Source organism: Poromitra crassiceps (assembly GCF_964638095.1).
Source record: "Poromitra crassiceps genome assembly, chromosome: 1".
Classification (NCBI taxonomy): Eukaryota; Metazoa; Chordata; class Actinopteri; order Beryciformes; family Melamphaidae; genus Poromitra; species Poromitra crassiceps.
The window spans coordinates 121,510,570-121,532,108 of NC_139623.1; the positions used below are offsets into that span (position 1 = coordinate 121,510,570).

The 21,539-nt window shown below is 43.7% G+C and overlaps 1 protein-coding gene across 1 annotated transcript in view; it reads left to right on the top strand.

Annotated features, from left to right (window-relative positions):
* Positions 1-21,539, top strand: part of stk10 (serine/threonine kinase 10) — a 167,034-nt gene that overhangs the window by 108,316 nt on the left and 37,179 nt on the right. The window contains exons 7-10 of the mRNA XM_083631834.1: positions 189-270; positions 13,855-13,989; positions 18,198-18,572; positions 18,888-19,313. Coding sequence (XP_083487960.1) covers positions 189-270; positions 13,855-13,989; positions 18,198-18,572; positions 18,888-19,313 — 1,018 coding nt within the window. The remainder of the gene's footprint in view (positions 1-188; positions 271-13,854; positions 13,990-18,197; positions 18,573-18,887; positions 19,314-21,539) is intronic.

Consider the following 21,539-nt stretch of genomic DNA (forward strand, 5'->3'; position numbering starts at 1 on the left):
TGCTGCCCGCAAAGAGATATGCCTCCAGCTGTACCGGTGCCAAATTCCTGGAGATCCTCTGTTCTCTGTTTGCAATGTCATGAAGTTCTCTCAAACACAACAACACAGCACTTCTCCCCTCCTTCCTCATCCCTGCTTCCTTCATTCCTTCTGTTGTGATGAATGCCCTTTCCTTGTGTTTAACTAAGGTCCTGGGAGTTTAAAGATTTCCTGAAGAAAGCTTTGGACAAAAACCCAGAGAGCCGGCCAACTGCAGCACAACTCCTAGAGGTACGCCTGATACACAATGGTACTTTGGGATCAAACAATTCTGGGGACTCCCTGAGAGGAACTGGGGATCGGGGAGCTCCCCGGAGAACTACATACTGTACCTTCAAGGGCTTTTTTTCTGTTCGCATTCACACCGCCAATAGGAACGTTGAAGCCGGCCGGGGTTAGCATGCTAACCGCTAGTAACTTCATAGCAAAGCAAGTGAGAGTTCACAGGGAATTGATACTACTTTGGCGAACAATAAGCAAGCTACAGTAATGTTAGCTTGCTAAAAAAAGGTCCCTAAAAACGACCTTCTAAGAACTATGTTTCTAGTTCCTGTGGTGCGAACACAATAAAACTGTTCTGAGAACTAAGGTCCCAAAGCACCTAATGAGCAACTCTAATTAGTGAGTATTGTACAACAAGGGTGCTTTGATGCACTACGGGGCATTGTCCACTTTCTGTCCTTATCTTGCAGTGGCACACACAACAGAAACAACACACACACACACACACACACACACACACACACAGAACCTTATCAGTTAATCTTCTATTTTAAGCCATGAATGGAATGATCTATGCTCGGGAGGTGAGCGAGTGGTGGCACGTGGCGGGTGTGGGAGTGGTTATAGAGACATTTGGAAGAGGGCAAGGCCAGACAAAAAACACAGCAGAGTGTGGGGAGAGAGAGAGAGAGAGAGAGAGAGAGAGAGAGAGAGAGAGAGAGAGAGAGAGAGAGAGAGAGAGAGAGAGAGAGAGAGAGAGAGAGAGAGAGAGAGAGAGAGAGAGAGAGAGAGAGAGAGAGAGAGAGAGAGAGAGAGAGATGGTGAAAGAACCAGAGAGAAAGGGTGACAGAACAAAGCTACACTACAAATCCTCTCAAATAATTTGATGTAGGGGTAATTTGGTTTGGTTCGATTAAATGTTTGGTACATTTACGATACAGCACAAAAGTAGAAATGCCAGAGAAATGTCTTTGTTTTTTTTCTCTCTATTCTAGTTTACATTTTCATTTCAATTTATGACAATGTTTTTTTAACACCTTTCTACCATGATATCCTTATAGAAGACTTGCACTGTTCATCAGTGAAAGACTAGTTCTGTTTGCAATGCGCATTGAGCCAAAGCCTCGTACCTAAATGGTTCAATATTTACAGTATGAATATAGGTATTGTTGTTATACCCCTAGAGTAGAGGTATGGTCTTGGTGACACTGGTGCAGGAACATACTGTACAGTATAAATAACTTAAATGGTCCCAGAAGTGCCCTTAGAAGTGCCCTTAGAAGTGCCCTTAGAAGTGCCCTTAGAAGTGCCCTTAGAAGTACCCTTAGAAGTACCCTTGGGCACACATGAGACAACGGCACCTGATGTTTCAGTGCAAGGGGGACTTTGACTTGCAGCATCATTGCCAATAGACAGTGAAAAAACACACGGGTGCCAGTTTCTCTGGCACACAAACTCTTCCGTCAAAACAGTTTTGAAGAGGGCGTTCAGACGTCAGACCAGAGGCAGTGTGGAGGTAGGTTACACAATTGGCCGTGTCTGCGGGTGGGAAGCCGGTGGAGTATGAGCCCTGGTCGCTGCACTAGTGCCTCCTCTGGTCGGTTGAGGCACCTGTTCGGGGGGAGGGGAACTGGGGCGAATAGTGTGATCCCCTCCACATGTTACATCCTGCCAGTGAAACTCCTCGCTGTCAGCGGCTGCCGGCTGGCGACTGCACATGAATCGAAGGAAGCATGGTGCTAGTCTGCGACTCCCCAGATCAGCAGAGCGGGTGGAGCAACGCCTGGGGCAGCAGGGGGAATTGGCCAAGTACAATTGGGGAGAAAATGGGAGAAACCCCAAGAAAAAGAAAGAAAGGGAAAAAACAGTTTTGTAGTTCGTGGAGGAGCTTTGACAAGTGATCTATGGGAAAATCCTGAATCCTGAGAGAGAGAGAGAGAGAGAGAGAGAGAGAGAGACGGGAAAGAATGGAAGAGAAAACAAGTGAACAGGGTGTGGATGAAAGAGAGAGAGCAACATCTATTAAAATTCGAGAGCCACAGTTTCCTGTCTGCATCCCACAGCTGAGGGAATGCCAGCTATTTACATTCCCGGTCTCAGCCAATAGCACGTCTGCATCACTCCAAGCTTACCACCTCTGGCCAATTAGAGAGAGAGAGGGGGGGGGATACCCTAGGCCTAGACCAAGGCCTTGTGGGAATGGTGCATGTGCTGTGCAGTCGGGGTGGGGCGGTCGTGGTTTGGTGCCTTTCCCGGAGGGTTCAGATGGTTATCATGCCTCTAGCGCCTGGCAGATAGCCTTTACAGTAGATAGCTGCTCCTAGGGCCTGGCAGATAGCCTTTACAGTAGATAGCTGCTCCTAGGGCCTGGCAGATAGCCTTTACAGTAGATAGCTGCTCCTAGCACCTGGCAGATAGCCTTTACAGTAGATAGCTGCTCCTAGCACCTGGCAGATAGCCTTTACAGTAGATAGCTGCTCCTAGCACCTGGCAGATAGCCTTTACAGTAGATAGCTGCTCCTAGCACCTGGCAGATAGCCTTTACAGTAGATAGCTGCTCCTAGCACCTGGCAGATAGCCTTTACAGTAGATAGCTGCTCCTAGCACCTGGCAAAAAATTTGGACGTTTTTTTTTAACATTTTTTTGCCATATTTAGAGGAATATCTCATTTTAAATTAACATTAGGATACTGTTGTGATGTAATTATTCAGTATTTTCTCCTTTTATCACTCATTCAGAGCAAAGAGGGAGATATATAGCATGATGATAATGCTCTATATCTCCCTATTTGCTCTGAATACACCAGTTAACATGACACAGACTTAACATGATAGAAATATTATCAGCAAACTTAATGACTAGACTAATTATTCTGATCTGAATGGCATATATCAAGAAACATTGACTCCTCTCTTTGCTGTATAGTGGGAGGTGCATTTTTGAGTAGGCTATTAAAATAGCATGTCAAGTTCACATTTCTTTATTGCCAGATTAAACAATTCGTATTGGTTGTTGGTTGGTTCAACACAACATGTGCGTGCATGCGCGCTTCTTCTTCTTCTCTAGCCTACAAGCATGTAACTTCCTTGATTGTTATTGTTGATAATTCTATTTAAATAGGCTACATTTTCATTTCCCGAAACATTCTTAAACAAGAAAGGAACATAGTGCACTGCAAAATATTTTTAATTACATTTGTAAAAAATTTTTTTTTTTTTTTTTTTTTTTTTTTTTTTTTAAATCTAGGGGGTGCTGCAGCACCTGCAGCACCCCTACTTCCCGCGGCTCTGCCTTTTGCACGCCGAACCTGGAGCCGAGTCACAAGCGCCTCTCTTCTCTCCCGACTGTATTTTTTCACGTGTTGTCCAGAATTGTCATGGGTAGCCTCTAGGTAAAATAAATCTGATATATTTAATGTTCTATTGATGCTGGATATGTATAACCAGGTCTGACTATAGTCGGACATTTTAGAGAGGTGATCTTGCAAGAATATGTGCTGGCAGCCTGGCACAACAACATTGTCCATCTTGCTTCTTCGGTCGCTATTCTGAATGTGACAAACGCATGTAATACAATACAGATGTTACCTGTTTTTGAAATATCCTATTGCCACAAAAGTACTGCCACAGCGGTCACATAATGGTTGGATTTTTTTCTGTGTGTTTGCACCTGTAAGAGTCAAGAGACAAGATGTCAAGTGAAAGCTGAGAATCCACAGATTCCAAAGGTATCAGTCTGATCACTCTATGACTCACTGAACTAGCAGCCAGAGAGAAACACTTACTGCCTGCAACAGGCCGCAGCAAAAGGGTAGTTTGAACGTTTAAGGCAGGGGCTAACCCTACCCTACCAGTCAAAAGTTTGGACACAGCTGATTTGAATGTCTACTATGTTTTTCATTATCTTAAAGCCACCTTGATTTCAAGGCTTATGCTTAAGTCCTTGAGATTAGTTTCTTAGACAAATGTAAATAGTGAAGTCGATGCCTATGTATGAATTTCTTTCCAAAGACTTTGCCTTACAAGGAAAAGGGCGGTTAAAATGTAAGATCGTTTTGGTTTGTTTAACACTTTTTTGGTCACTGCATAATTCCATTAGTGTTACTTCATAGTTTTGATGTCTTTACTTGTATTCTAAAATGAAGAAGAATGCCGTGTCCCGACTTTTGACTGGTAGTGTACAGAACTGTGAGCTCTCTCTCTCTACTGTTTGTGTCTGTCATCCTCTGCCCTCTCTCATTCTCTCGCTCTACTGTTTGTGTGTGTCGTCCTCTGCTTTCTTTCTCTTGTTCTCTCTCTACACAGATAGCACATATTCATTTATAATGGAAGATCACAGTTTTCCTTTTTTTGTTTCTGACCATACAGTAGTACACCTGTATGTAGGGTAACTTCACCATGGGATTTTCTGTCTACCGTAATTTCCGCACTATAAGCCGCACCGGAGTATAAGCCGCAGCAGCAAAATTGCCTGTTTGTTACATATATAAGCCGCACCGGACTATAAGCCGCAGGTGTTTTAATGTTTTTTTTTTTTTTTTTTTTTTTTTTTTTTAATTGTGTTTTAATGTTTAATTACCATATGTAAGGGTTCATGCACAGAGGGGATTGTCGGGAAAGAGATGGCTGTTTGAGGAAGCTCCCATTTATTAACATTTCAACAAAACAACATAACACAACACCACCTGTGTTTTTTTTTACAGTGCACACAGTGTCCGCGGTGTGGTGAAAAGAGGGCAAGAGAGGAAATTAAAACAGAAGTGGATTTATAGTTAGAAAGAGTGCTAAAGAAGAGAGAATTCTGTTTTTTTTTCTGTTTTTTTTTGAAAAAATCCATAGATAAGCCGCACTGTTATATAAGCCGCAGGGCCAAAAAACGGGGAAAAAGCCGCGGCTTATAGTCCGAAATTTACGGTACTTTACATCTCAGCCTGGTGTTTGTAATGGTTTTGCAATATCACCACGCGTGCATGCGCACGCGCACGCATGCACACACACACACACACACACACACACACACACACACACACACACACACACACACACACACACACACACATACATACATACATACATACATACACACACACACACACACACACACACACACACACTCCTCTGGTTCCCAAATAGGCCATATGGTTCACATTTAACCATTTCATGACTTGTCGCCAAGCAGCCATCCATACAAGACCCAAAAAGGCCAAATTCATGGGGTCTAAAGCAATGGAAACATCAAAGACAGGACATAAGCTCCATTGACTGGCATCTTGATCCAAAATGGTGGTAAAATAACATCATTATATCCAACGGGGCTGCAATACTACAGCGTCAGCCTTTCCCCCTGCTTGGATTCACCCCGGTGACACTGGGTTTAGCTGGAGCAGTGCTGGTCTGGGTTCAGTTGTGATAATAAACCATCTGGAGTTAAAATGTCAGAAGTGTACTGTGTTGTAATGAACCCTCAGGAGGAAAGAGAAAGAGATACACTCTTTCAAGCCAGTATTATGACTGAACAATGTCAACTTGGACCGTTAGTTGGAGCCATTGGACAAGAATATTTTAGGTGTCATTTCTGAGGTGCCAGTGCCTTCAATTCATTTCCTATGGTAAAGATGCACTAGGAGCGCTCCTCTTCCCAGCACCGTGCCTGGTGTTTCAGCGCTCTGGGCGCCTCAAGTAGAAAACCGTTCAACTTTTGGAACGGTGCTCATCATTGTCACTTTTTCCGACCGACCATTCAAAATCAAGGAAGAGGCGGGACAACCAGGAGAGATATCTCTGCTTTTTGGGGGTTGCAGGTGAAAATTATAAATTGTATTATCTTGTTGGGTTGATTTTAGCTTTTAGCTTGTTATGCTAGCTAGCTAATGATAGCTATCAACTGTGTGTCTGTGCTCTTTGGAAGCGCTCTGGGCATTCATTTGATATTCAAAACGCTCCACCATGAAAAAAATAAATATTATATATTATATATTATAATCCACTAGCGGAATACCTGTCCGGGAACGGTGGAGGCTGCACAGCATCGCAAGTTCAGCCATTAATCGTCCCTAATTACCTAATTAAAAAGGTCCGGCTCCTTTAGATCACCAGCAGGGGTGCTCTTTACACTTCCTGAAAGATTCAGCGTGATCACACGGAAAATGGCCTAGCTGTGTGGCCGAACACAATTTGCTCACTTACACACAGATAGATGCTTCACATTCTTATTATAGGATTTTTGTCATTCAGGTTTTTGTATTGGATAAATGTTGATATCCATAGCCGACTCTTATTTACGGCAATATCTGAGACCAGCATCGATATCTGATAACTAATAACCATATATCCCTAGAGGCTAGGCTAAACAAATTCTTGAACCACATCAGTTTATCTATGCTTTTTACTCGGTTCAGGATCCATCTTGAATGCATTTAGTCTTTTCCTGGAATCCAAGAAGAGTCCTACAGTACAGTATATGAACGCCCCCTCATATAGGCCACTTTGGAAATGGACATTTTCTCAAAGCTTCGAGGTCACGATATCATGTATATGACTTTCCATGTTGTAACCACGAGCTCACGAGTTCCATTTGAAGGCAGCGATTATAGTTCAGTCTCTTGTTCTGATCCGTCATTTTAACAGCACGTCCACAGGAAGCCCACAATGTCATACCATTTTGCTGTGACTGGGTTATTTATTTGATTTCACTTTCATGTGCGTACACCCCCTGCACCGCCGCCACCACCACCACTACCACACCCACTTACGAGAAATAGTGCTTAGCTCAGTAAATAGCATCCCAAATTCACAGATGGGGTTTTCCAGGTGTTATTGGTCGCACAACTGCAAATTATTTAAAATGGAAGATTACTGTTTTCATGTTTTTCAGGATTTTTTAGTGCATTCTTGATGACAACCCTGCAGCTTGTTCAGCTCACTCAGTACCATACCATACCATAGTACTCATACCATAGTTGCACAGGTCCCTGCTGTGGTTTTTGACAGACTGATGGCTGTTTCTGTCCGTGAGAATGTTGTCAGGAAGTGGCGCTGTGGTGGTGTAAATCATCTCAGTTCAACTCGTAGTGGGGCCTTGGCTTGAGTCACTGCTACAGTATGCCCTTCTTCTGCCCTTCTCAGTAGATGGGTTTCCATTGAAGTGCATTTGTGAAAATTAGGACATCAAATTATGAAGACTGAGCAAAAATGGCAAATTTTAATAAAATGTCATCAACAATGCAAAAAGGTTTATGCTCACTTGTAATGACATATCCGTGTCGTTTTCCTTGTGAGTTTTCTCATGTTGCTAACATTCAGGGAGCCAATTTATTTGCTTGAACTTAGTTAATGCAAATACATAATTAATACATAATTTGCATTCTGTTTTGCAACATGTTTTTCAGAAGAAGAAGCCTCATGTCTCTGATACACTATGGGGACAAAAATGTATCTATGCTTCCAACAAGACGTCCCAATGGATGCAATACAGCATACACAATACTCTCTTAATTGGGAAATGTTGTCCGTTTTGTCCATAAGTTGTCCAAGGTGTGTGATGTGTGTAATATGAGGCCTTTAAATGCAACGACGACGGACGACGACGACGACGACGACAACTTTCCCCCCATTCACTTGAATGGCGTTTCGAAAGATATTGCATTACATTAGCTGTATCTCAGAAACCATACGACCCAGAGCAACCAAACTTGGTAGGGAGGTTCAGAGATGGGTCTTTCACTATCCACGAAAAAATTACACCAATTGACCTGATGGTGGCGCTATAACAGCCCTCTTTATGTTTTGGTCCATACTTTTGAACCGTAGGGTCCACAATCAAATTATTTTTTCCCTGGATTCCTTAGGTCCTTCCGCATATAGGCCACGCCCATTTCCGTCTGACTACATTTCCCGCCATTTTGAATTTGGTCCAAAACCATTTTTTTTGCGATTCCTCCTTCAAATTTTGTCCAATCTTCACCAAACCAAAGCACACATCATGTGTGGACTGTGCTGCACAAGACTGATTTTGCGGTTTTTGGAAAGACCCCACCATTGCGATATAACTGACTTCCAAATTTCTGTGGGTGGGGCCTATTTCACAAAAATCACCATAACTCTAATCAAACTTGGTACAGGTGTGCAGGGATGTACTCTGTGCTGATAGATTTTTTTTTGTCATTGTGCTTATAGGGGCCGCTATACCAACATCAAATACCTGTAGCTCACAAACCACAAGAGTGACTGTTTCCAAATTGGGTAGACATGTTCATAGATTACTCTTCTACTCTGGCCTAAAGAATTACACCAATTGACCTGACGGTGGTGCTATAACAGCCATCTTTACGTTTTGGTCCATAACTTGTAACTGTAGCGTCTACAATCAAAATTCATTTTTCCATAGTTTCCTTGGCTCGCCCCACTTTCACTCATTCCTGTGATCTAAACCAACCATCTACAAACGCCCTAGCAACCAGCCAGAAACACCCTAGCAACCAGTTAGTACACCCTTGCAAACACCTAGAGACAGCCTAGCTACACATTGCTGATTGGGGCTGCAGGGGCGTTGCAAGGGGGCTGAGCGTGGCGAGGACAGCAAGCACAATACAATTTTAGCTGGGAAATTTAGCATAATTCTAGTTGTTGTTATAACAAATAAGAACAATAATAATAATAATAATAAACCGCAGCATATAGCAGCAGTGTTGTTTTCCTCTCCAGTGTGATAAACGGCTGGATGTGATAAACGGCTGGATGTGATAAACGGCTGGATGCACTCAGCATTTACCTGAGTCATTAGAGACGAGCTGACTGCTGCTTGTCATTGGAGAAGTTAAAAGCTAAGGGCTAATGTGGTCCTCCATGGACGGGACCCAGCACACAAACATCCCCTGTGCTACACACACACGCACGCACACACACACACACACACACACACACACACACACACACACACACACACACACACTTCATAATCCTCTTGCAGCCTTCCCGTTTGCCAGCTGCACCAATTAAGTTACACTACAGTGCAAAAAGCTGAATAATAGATGTTAGGTCTTGTATCCTTGCTGCACTCACCTTTTTAATTTAGCGTTTATTCCCTCACTTCTCACCTTTTTAATTCAGCGTTTATTCACTCACTTCTCGCCTTTTTAATGCGTTGTTTGAGCCGTGGAAAAACAGTTTTCTCCTTAGAAGTTGCAGGATATACTGAGCTTGACACACTGTCAGTTGAGTTGATTCATTCATAGGGACGGTTGTATTGTAGAGTGACAGACAGCTGATCAGCAGCTGGCAGGTGGTAGATAGGGTGACAGCAGTGAAAGTCTCCCCTAGCCTCACGTTTCTTGCCTTTCAGTCTCACTCCTCTCCTCCGGTGTTAAAGGAACAGCTCTCACCTCTCACCTGTAGTGCTATTTATCCACCTATATCATTTTGTGTTAGTTGCCTGAGATATCGGCCGCAGAGTTTCTGCCTTCTCTCCAATACAATGGAACTGGATGGCACTCGGCTCGTGGTGCTCAAAGTACCAAAGAAATAGATTTGAAAAACTCAACAGCAATGTCTCTTTCCAGAAATCATGACCCCGTTACTCAAGATAATCCACAGACCTTGTTATGAGCAGTTTCATGGAGGAACTACTTTCTTTTGACCGTATACAGCCGCTAGCTGCTAGCTAGTTCCTTCCTACATGAGACTGCAAAAGAAAATAGTTCCTACATGAAACTGCTCACAACAAAGTCTGTGAATTATTTTGAGTAACTGGGTCATGATTTCTGGAAAGAGACAATGCTGTTGAGTTTTTCATATGTATTTTTTTGGTGCTTCGAGCACTACAAGCCGAGTGCCATCCAGTTCCATTGTATTCAAGAGAAGGCAGACATCTCTGCAGCCGATATCTCCAAAACTCAGGCAACTATCCCAAAATGATATAGATGGATAAATAGCACTACATGTGAGAGGAAAAATATGTATTTTGGATTTTAAGGTGAGCTGTCCCTTTAACATTGTCCAGAAGCCATGCTTGTGCTGAAGCTACTGTACATGCTTGACTGCAGCAGTTATTTTTGTTCTTTTCACCAGAATTTACTTTCATTGAATCACCGCACTTCCTGTCTTTTCCATCTTGTTTTTCTTTACCCCGTCATGTCACTGCACATTTCCTGCAGGCTTTCTTGTCTGATTTAAATAAAGACAACTACAGATGAAGTAGTGCCACATAAAATGACCAGAAGTGAAGTCAGCATACTGTACATGTAAGAAATATAGGCGGTTATCTCTTCTTCCTCTCTCCCCCTTCCTGTTGCTCACACGCGCACACACATACACCAGTTTAATCATTGTATGTGTGTTCATTCTGTGGTTACGTCAACCTTTTCAATCTCTCGCCCTCTTTGTAAATGTTTATGGTATTGTTGAAGAAAGACATGTTTTTTTAAGGGAACAGAAAAAGAGGTTGTCTCTGTCAACTCTTATTTAGTTTGAGTGGTGATGCCGCTAACAGCCATGTCTCCTCTGTCCCGTGTCCACAGCACCTCTTTAACTCATTCACCGCCAGTTTAGGACTGCCAATATTTAGCACAGGCCAAAGATTTTCATAATTGTTGGTCATCTTTCAAGACCCACAGTAAATTATCTATTAGCACCAGAGTGATTTGCAATACCTCAAAATGAAGATGTACGTCTCTGGGTTCACCAGGAAAAAAAAAGTGAGCTTTTAGCATGTTCTGTACTCTACTTATAGCCATTTATATACACCCTGTTTTCCCCCAAAAGTTCTCCCTGAGAAAATAAACAGGAGAAAAGGCAATTTTTGTAAAAGGGCACAATCTCAGGCAGAACTCACTCTCAATTCTTTTATTTTGAACTGTATTGACATCAGACATGTAAATATTATTCGTTAGGACACAAATGACAAAAAAAATATATATATATATATATATATACACATGAAGTGCTTTTTTTTACATTCAACAATACAGTTTACTCGGTGTGAGTGTGCAGACAGACAGACAGACAGACAGACACACCGACAGACAGACAGACAGACAGACAGACAGACAGACACACACACACACACACACACACACACACACACACACACACACACACACACACACACACACGATCCCCGATCCCCCTTTTAGATTTCTAACCCCACATAGGATAAGCAATAACCACGCCCTGTGGCGCTGGAATTGGCCAGGAGCAACACTGGAGGGCACGCAGCCCAGCGATTTCATGAACCAACTGAATAGGTCTTGAGAAAGGACAGCGGGCTGCTGTGACTGCCGCTACTGCCTTGTGCCTTGCTGTTGTGTGTTTATTTTGCACCCGTCCTCGTCCATGTCTCCCTGTCATATCCTCCCTGCTATCTGATCGTTCCCGTTTTCCCCTCGGCTATTCAACACGTCCTCACCGCCCTCGCAAACTGATCGATCATTTCCTCATTCCTCCGATGATCAAACACATCTCTTGATTACTTTCTCCCGGCTGGCACAGAGGAAGGCGACTCCAGCTCATGCAGCGCGCCGAGGCGCGTTTCAATGGCGTTTCTCCTGTCTGCACAAGGAAGCGTTACCCGTTTTCTGCTTTTCCTCTTGCTCAATTTCAAAACAACAGCTGCGGTATGTGTTTGTTCACGTGTTGTCTTAGATGCTAGGGACCTGATACCATGTGACAGGCTGGGGAAGTGTTTAAACTACGCCCTGCAGTAATAAAAACAAAAACACGTCAAACACGTCATTGGCGGGGAGGGCTATTTCTGATAACACGTCAAAGACGTCATTGGCGGTGAATGAGTTAACAGACGTCTCTCCTCTGTCCTATGTCCACAGCACCTCTTTAACAGACGTCTCTCCTCTGTCCTATGTCCACAGCACCTCTTTAACAGCCCTCTGTCCTGTGTCCACAGCACCCCTTTAACAGACGTCTCTCCTCTGTCCCGTGTCCACAGCACCTCTTTAACAGACGTCTCTCCTCTGTCCCGTGTCCACAGCACCTCTTTAACAGACGTCTCTCCTCTGTCCCGTGTCCACAGCACCCCTGTAACAGCTGTCTCTCCTCTGTCCCGTGTCCACTGCACCTCTTTAACAGCTGTCTCTCCTCTGTCCCGTGTCCACAGCACCCCTTTAACAGCCGTCTCTCCTCTGTCCTGTGTCCACAGCACCCCTTTAACAGACGTCTCTCCTCTGTCCCGTGTCCACAGCACCCCTTTAACAGCCGTCTCTCCTCTGTCCTGTGTCCACAGCACCCCTTTAACAGCTGTCTCTCCTCTGTCCCGTGTCCACAGCACCCCTTTAACAGCCGTCTCTCCTCTGTCCTGTGTCCACAGCACCCCTTTAACAGACGTCTCTCCTCTGTCCCGTGTCCACAGCACCCCTTTAACAGACGTCTCTCCTCTGTCCCGTGTCCACAGCACCTCTTTAACAGACGTCTCTCCTCTGTCCCGTGTCCACAGCACCTCTTTAACAGACGTCTCTCCTCTGTCCCGTGTCCACAGCACCCCTGTAACAGCTGTCTCTCCTCTGTCCCGTGTCCACTGCACCTCTTTAACAGCTGTCTCTCCTCTGTCCCGTGTCCACAGCACCCCTTTAACAGCCGTCTCTCCTCTGTCCTGTGTCCACAGCACCCCTTTAACTCATTCATGGCCAGTTTAGGACTTTTTTTTTTATAGGATATTTAGCACAGGCCAAAGATTTTCATAATTGTTGGTCATCTTTCAAGACCCACAGTAAATTATCTATTAGCACCAGAGTGATTTGCAATACCTCAAAATGAAGATGTATGTCTCTGGGTTGTCGGTGTGTCTGTCTGTCTGTGTGTCTGTCTGCACACTCACTCACACTGCTGTATTGTTGAATGTAAAAAAAAAAAGCACTTCATGTGTATATATATATATATATATATTTTTTTTTTTTCATTTGTGTCATAACGAATAGTATTTACATGTCTGATGTCAATACAGTTCAAAATAAAAGAATTGAGAGCGAGTTCTGCTTGAGAATGTGTATTTTACAGAAATTGCCTTTTCTCCTGTTTGTCATCTCAGAGAGACCTTTTGGGCTAAAACAGGGTGTATATAAATGGATATAAGTAGAGTACAGAACATGCTAAAAGCTCACTTTTTTTTTCCTGGTGCAGTAATAAAAACAAAAACACGTCAAACACGTCTTTGGCGTGGATGGCTATTTCTGATAAGACGTCAAAGACGTCTTTGGCGGTGAATGAGTTAACAGACGTGGACACGTCTCTCCTCTGTCCCATGTCCACAGCACCCCTTTAACAGACGTCTCTCCTCTGTCCCGTGTCCACAGCACCCCTGTAACAGCTGTCTCTCCTCTGTCCCGTGTCCACAGCACCCCTTTAACAGACGTCTCTCCTCTGTCCCGTGTCCACAGCACCCCTGTAACAGCTGTCTCTCCTCTGTCCCGTGTCCACAGCACCCCTTTAACAGCCGTCTCTCATCTGTCCCGTGTCCAAAGCACCCCTTTGTAACAGCTGTCTCTCCTCTGTCCCGTGTCCACAGCACCCCTTTAACAGCGTGTCTCCTCTGTCCCATGTCCACAGCACCCCTTTAACAGCCGTGTCTCCTCTGTCCCGTTTCCACAGCACCCCTTTGTGAGCTCGGTGACGTTGAACCGTCCGCTGATGGAGCTGGTGGCCGAGGCCAAGGCTGAGGTCATGGAGGAAATCGAGGACAATAGAGAGGAAGGCGAGGAGGAGGACGCCGCGGAGCTCACTGTGGTACCAAACCTGCGTCTTTTCTCCTTTCAATCCTGTCTTAGTCTTCTTTTGTTTGGTTTCTAAAAGGAGAGTGGCCAGTCCACTTTCCCCTGCTAAAATTGGCGCATGACCAATGCCATGTGCTGATCCAAATGTTATTGATCTCTAAACCCTAATCAATAACCTTGGGATGTTACTTGGAATAAAATGTTTTCACTACCTGACCCTGAGGAAGGCATTGATATCGATGAGGAAATGTCAGCCAACCTCAGCAACAAAAGTCGATGCAAAATGAAGCAACTTTTGTATTTGTCATATAATAAGATTTCTCCAACTATCAACAGTGCATTTTGTGAAGAAATGAAAGTGAAAGTATTTCCCCACCAGTACAGTAGCATAGTTTTTAGCAGTGGCCGTAAACTAACTGTCTCTGTCCTTCTGGGCAGTCTGATGGTTTGGGGGTCAGTGGTTTTAGAAAAGTGTGTTTTCCTTCAATCTGGACTTCCCCAGCTTTTGAAGTCCTTGCTTGTTGACCTCTTGGAGCAGCATGTCTTGTAAACATGGCCTTCCTGTGGCCTGCCTGCAGGGGGCGTGCCTAAATCTACAGAGAGCACGGGATTAAAAAGTGACATGGCACCAGCCTGCACTTAACCCGGCTCAGCACAAACACAGGAAGAGGAAGCGGAACACTGGCATTCACCCACTTCCATGCGGCATTTGGGTTAAATGTAGCTGCTGCCTTAGACCTTAGACCTTAATCGTGCCTAGAAAGGTTATCACCTTGCAACCACCTGTCAGAGTAAATTATTTAAAGTCTGACATTGTTCTGCCTCTGCAGTCTGACCCGTAAATAATGTACGGTACATCCCAAGACCTCAAAGGACCTGAGGAATAATCTTGCCAACAGGTAGTTGTGACTAGAGACATGTTTTTTCCCTTCTTCTCCAGGAGATAAATACATTTTAGTAGGAGATTATTCCTGCTTGTTTTGCTCCTGAGTGCTAGCTGTTCGAGCCTTGGGCATGACGCTACACTTCACAGCCTCAAGGCCAGGCGATTCCACATTCCAGGATTTCATTTACCCAGAATGTTTGAGAATAGACTAGATTCAATCATGCCGGTTTGATACCTGCTTGAGGTACTAGCAGGCCATTCACAGCCTAAAGTAAACCAGCCTTTGGCCAGCTGCCAACAATAATGTCACCAGTTAGTGTCATGACTTCATTGATGACTTTATTGAGGTGAATATGCAGACTGTGATCACATCAGTATACGAGGTGTTGTCGGGTCTGTCCGGTTGACTTCAGACATTATTTCAGCCTCTTTGTGAATTATCAAGTGCTTTTTTTGCACTGTGCTTCCCAGGCATAAAAAAAAAAAAACTCTCGTAACGGACAAGCCCGTCTTTTATTGTCACACAAACACCACAATACATGCATGCGGCCACAACACACTCATGCTGACGGTGGCCGGTGAAAAGTGTCCTCTGCATTTAACCCATCCAGGCATGTCCTTTCCTCCGGGGGGCAGGCCAGGAGCAGTGGTCGCTTTCTCGTACAGCGCCCGGGGACCAACTTCGGATGCTGTCGTCACTGGTCTGATGACGATGACGATCTGATCTTCTGCATGTTTTTAGTGGGGGGGGGTTATATACGGAGGAACATCACCTCTGTCAAACAGAGTAACTGTCCTCTTGATTTTTGTTAGGACTTTTTTCAGCGTTTCTGTTGATGAAGTTTGAGTCTCTGTAAGTCGCTCGTTCAGCCATGGTGGCTATCGCTATTCATGCTAACTGTCCAGCTGCTCATTGTCATTTATTCCAAACAAAACACTGTTGATGCTGCAGGAAAAATCATCACTTCCCCTCAGACAGAGGACTTTTCCCGCGGAAGACCGACCTGACGTTTTGTGTTTACATCTATATCAATTGGCAATGGAGAGTAGAAAGATTGACATTAATTTGAAAATGTTGCAGATAACTATACACTATTATAATAACGTGAACAAAATGTCTTCTTCTTTTACATTTTCAAGTCATATTCTTGAAGAGTAGAACTTTAAGATGGATAATGTGCTCTTTGAATGATTATTGTACCATACTGTAACTCAAAACACAGGCCTATTTTTGCTCCATTGTTTACAAACAATGCAAATGTAAGCAAGCCGTTTATGGCTTTCAAGCACATCTAAAACTCATTTTTAGCTCTTACAAACTGACATTCCTTGTAGCAAGAGCTCTGTCAGAGCTAAAATATACAAAAAAAGAAAAACAACAAACAAAGAAAAGAGGTTTATGTTTGAACGGCCCTAAAAAAAAAAGTTGCACATACAGTATGCATGTGCATTACTGTACGTTCATGTTCTACTGGTCCAGACCAGCTGGCCTGCAAAAGACTTTCACTTCACTACAGAACCTCATCTCTTTACCTCTGTCTTCCAGAGGGCAGCTGCTATCTCTCTCTCTCTCTCTCACACACACGCACGCACGTGCGCGCACACACACACACGCACACATGCATGCACGCACAAGTACCTGTACACCTCGACCCACATCCACGTGCAGAAGGAAGCTATCCCAGTGCTGTAAACAAGGCCCTGGAAGCCAGCCAAGCAGTTAGCCAGCTATATCAATCAATCAATCAATCAATCAATCAACTTTTATTATCAGACACAAGGTCCATAGAAAAACACATACATGAACAACACTTAAGAAAAATAAAACACATAAGAAAGAATTAAGATCTATAGAATGCACCTATACCAATAGGACCACATTCGTGAGTTGTATCTCACAGCACTAAAAACAGGATTGGTTAGCAGTACTATGATGGCATTCTGGGACACATTTAGTCTGCCGATAAATTTGTACATTAGGTTTCTAAGGAGGGCCTGAAAAGTGTAGACTCCTGCCTTACAAAACAGTTCACTTGCACTACTCCACCTAGGTTTTTTCATCAAAATCCGCATACAATCGTTATATGCAACCTGAAGCTTATGTAGGCTCGCTTTTTTTTTTATCATACACACTACAGCCAGACAGGGATGTTTTCAGCAGAGGTGGAAAGAGTACTGATAAATCCTACTCAAGTACAAGTATTGTTACTTTAGTGAAAATTAACTCAAGTACAAGTAAAAGTACTAGTCCAGGAAATTACTTAAGTAAGAGTAAAAAAAGTAGGCTATTTAGAAATACTCAAAGTAAAAGTACATTTGCCTTACTTTAAAAATGTTTTATGTTTTAATTCTCTAACTTACCCTAATATATTTCACAAATCCGGCATGTTACCAGTGTGACCTAAGCTGTCCTGTCTTTGTCTGTCTTATCTTTCATACTGAACAGCTCGTTTAGATGCAGGATGCTCAGTTTGGTGATTATCTCCTCTGCCTCTAGCAGCAGCAACATCACAATCAGACACATCCATTTTGTTATGCTATCAGCAGTGTCAAATGAAACTGACATTTCTGAACTAATGTGACAATGGGGATCATTACAATTTGATCGTCTACACCTGTCTAATTCAATTGGCACGAGCCACCAGTTTTAGCGAGCAGTCCCAATGCTACTGTTCTGTTTTCATAGCATGGTGTGCAAAACGAAAATCTGAATTTACTCATTTACTCAGTGTACATTTAAAAGTACCGTACTCAAGTAGAATATATTATTAAAATTATTACTTGAGTAAGAGTAAAAGTATAGCATTATAAAAATACATAAAAAGTACAAACTCAAAAAAATTGTACTCAAGTACCTCTACATATATGGGATAACTTCTTCCATGTTGTTTACAGTGAGTGTTTCTGGAGTTTCTTTGTCTACAACACATGAACCAATAGGTCTAGCTAGCCAATGCTTTATTTTTGCAAAACCCTCATCAAGAAACATACCAATGCTTGGTAATCATACTTTGTCAAATATTCAATGCATGTCTGCCATGATTTACACAGTTTTTTCCCCTGTGTAATTATTAGTGCTACTTACTACTGATTAGTTGGCTATCTCAGCCTAGGTACAGTGAGAAGGTAAACAAGCAGCGCGGGATTCTAAGCAGGAGTTACTGCATTCCTAAACCAGGGGTCAAGGGAGTTCAGTGTTTGTTTGAATCTTAAAGGACTTCAGCCATTAGCATTTGCGCTTGGAGCAAATAGCAGCGAGGCTAAAAACATGAACATGTTGGTGAAGCCTAAAAACATGATCACTCCTCTGCCCTCCCTCCGCTTCCTTCCTTCAGCCCCCAGGCAAGGAGCCATGCCAGACCAGCCAGACCAGTATGGAAACCAATGGAGACCACTCTCCAGACACACCAAGCCCCACCACACCCTCCCCCCCCACCCCTTCCTCTATCATCACACCAGCACCTGTCCCCAGGGAAGAGGCCAGGCCGGACAGCCCAGCAGAGGGGGCCCCCGGGGGCATTGTGGTGGTCCCGGTTCCCCTGCCCCGCCAGAGACCCCACCAAGACAGTCAGGCTGATTCGGGCAACAAGCTGCCCGAAGAAGCCATTCTCGAGTCGGAGAAATCTGAGAGCGAGGCCTCAACCAAGACCTCCAGCTCGGACTCAGGCATCGAGGACGGGAAGAGCACACCCACATCAGAGGAAGAAAAGGTGCTTTTTAATCTGTTGATTCTTTGGCTGTTAGTGTGAAGCCTGTTGCATTTTAAACCATTGTGCAAAATGTATTATACACTGAATGTACGGAAATTAGGAACAGTTTCTTTCCAAAACTAGATGGACCAGGTGAACCACCTTTCAAATTAACTTGAGTGATAAAGGGGAGAGGTAAATAAACACAGGTTAAGGAGGGAATTTTAGACTTTGAGAAAATTAAAGATTTCCCTGCTGTCGGAGGGATATTCCTAATGTTTTTGACTGTATATTCAACGATTATATATATTAACTGAATTTGTTTTAACTTCCAAGATTGTCGTGGAGACCACGGAGATGGATCAGCCACCGTCGCTGGTCCAGCCAGAGGCGCAGCCTGAGGAAAGGGTTGACATCATCATGGTACCAACAGAGCCAGGGGTGCCCAAGGTCCTGGTGTCTGAGGAGGAGAGCAAGGTTAGGGGTAACGGAGATGTACAAGCTCCAAGCCCCCGTCCTCCTCCCAGCTCCACCATCACCCCCACCCCCACTCCCACTCCGGTACCCGCACCTCGCTCTGGGCTGAACGGCAACCTGATGAAAGGAACACCGGAGCGGACGTCGATAGGAGGAAACATGGAGATGGTCTCACCACACGCCAATGGAAGGATAGCCAACAAGCGCTACTCGGATGCGAGCAGCATGGCCTCAGAGAGCATGGACATGTCGGTCCACAAGGAGAACATCTCGCTCTCTATCAGGGTAAGTCTGCATAAATCAAAAAATATTCAACATTATTCATATTTAGAAATCAGAGATGGAGACTTTGACTTGCGACTTGCACTTAAAGGAGAATTTCGGTTTTTTACACCATGGTCCTCATTTCCAGCTTAAAATATGATGTTTTACTCACCCAAATACGTTTGGCTTCATTCGGATGCCCACGGAAGATTTTGAGCTCGGAGTAGCATCAACGGGAGCAAACGGGGCAAGGTGCATGCGCTCTGTAAATAACACATTTTCTGTCACATCGCGGTTCATTATGGTTGTTAATATAATTATGAGAACATGAAATAACTATCTAACTTACCATCCTCTGCTGCCGAGTGCTCTGTTTGCTGTCCGGGTGCCCCGGATGTGCTTCAGAAGAAGCAGTGAGAAGCGCTTCTGTTTGGTTACAGAAGAAGAAGAGAAACCACAGAAGAAGAACATAAGCACTGTAAGCCCATCCAGGGCAGATCAGAGTTGACTCGCTCTCTGTTGTGTTCTTGTTAGCTTAGCAGTCTAGCTTGGCATATAGATATCTGATGTCAAGATTATGGACGTTTCAATTCCATTACTGCTCGTGTGGAATCAGGCCACATATCGACAACAACAAACAGCAGCGGGAGATGTTATCTATGTGATGGACACCCGGACAGCGAACCGAGCGGGCTGTCGGCACTCGGCAGCAGAGGATGGTAAGTTAGATAGCTATTTCATGTTCTCATAATTATATTAACAACCATAATGAACCGCGATGTGACAGAAAATGTGTTATTTACAGAGCGCATGCACCTTGCCCCGTTTGCTCCCGTTATAGCCTGTTTGAGGATGCTCCTCTGAGCTCAAAATCTTCCGTGGGCATCCGAATGAAGCCAAACGTATTTGGGTGAGTAAAACATCATATTTTAAGCTGGAAATGAGGACCGTGGTGTAAAAAACCGAAATTCTCCTTTAAGTAATGGGCAAGCTACTTGGAAAATGTAGTAAGCTAAGCTATCAGTTACTCTCGATTAAATATAGCTAAACTACATTGAAGCTATCCCCAGAGAAATGTAGCAAGCTAAGCTACGAGCAACATGGCAAAAGCAGCTTGCTACATCAAAGCTACTTTTTCTCTCACATTGAATCAACTTCATGTCAAAGAACAACTTTCCACCAAACAAATAGGCAGGCAAAAAAAAATCTCATTTTGATTGTTTATTATATTGTAAAACACACTGAAACTCTCACTGGCACAATATTCAAAAACAGACAATAAAACCTGAACGTCTTCTTCATCACTGCCAGTGGCTCCCTCTGGCTCTGCCATCTTTCAAAGTTCGTTGCTGATGTGACTTCGCTAGCACATGACATATTTTGCCCTACCCTTAACCAATCGTCAGTCTTCATTGCCTAAACCCAACCCAATCAGAGGCAGAGTAGTGTCGGGTCTTGCTGCAAGAGAGGCAAGGATACTAAAAAGCAAGGATGAGACAACAACACTTGTTGTCTGTCATAATGGAACTGGAAGTGCTTTATTGGCTACACAGGCACACTTGACATATGCAAAACCACAGCAGAAATCTCCACTGCGTGCTTTGCTCATGGATTTTCTCTGGCGAGTAGCTTGTAGCTTTTGCGGGAGGCTACAAGCTACTTGGGTCTATAAATAGCTTAGCTACTGAAAAAGCTACTTGGTTCAAAAGTAGTGAAGCTACCACCAAGCTACTGAGAAATGTAGTTAAGCTATGTAGCTTCGCTACTTGTAGCAAGCTACTGCCCAACACAATGACTTGAGACTCGACTTGAACTCGAGATTTGGGACTTGTGATCTCGTAACCCTAACAAATCAATGCTGAGACTGTATGCTAGTAAAGGAGTGAGGATGATGCAGTACATGCTTTGAATTCCTTTGTTTTAGCTATGCAGTGTTCTAAGGAGACCGCATGGCATCCAACAGATGATAGAACGCTCATCCGTAAGAGACTTGAGACTTGACTTGGACTTGTGAACAGAGACTTGAGACTTGACTTTGGCCTTGCCAAACATGGCTTGTGGGCATTTCTGAATACATGGTAATTACTCAGATTAATAAAAATATTTGCCCTTGCTCTCAGACAAGTCTACATACAAATAATACAAAAATACATAAATAATCTCCCTTTCAGTCAGGTCATTTAAATGTGCAGAACGATTAAAATAATCTTATGTAACGGTTTCTTTATGCTTATGGTAAATGCATTC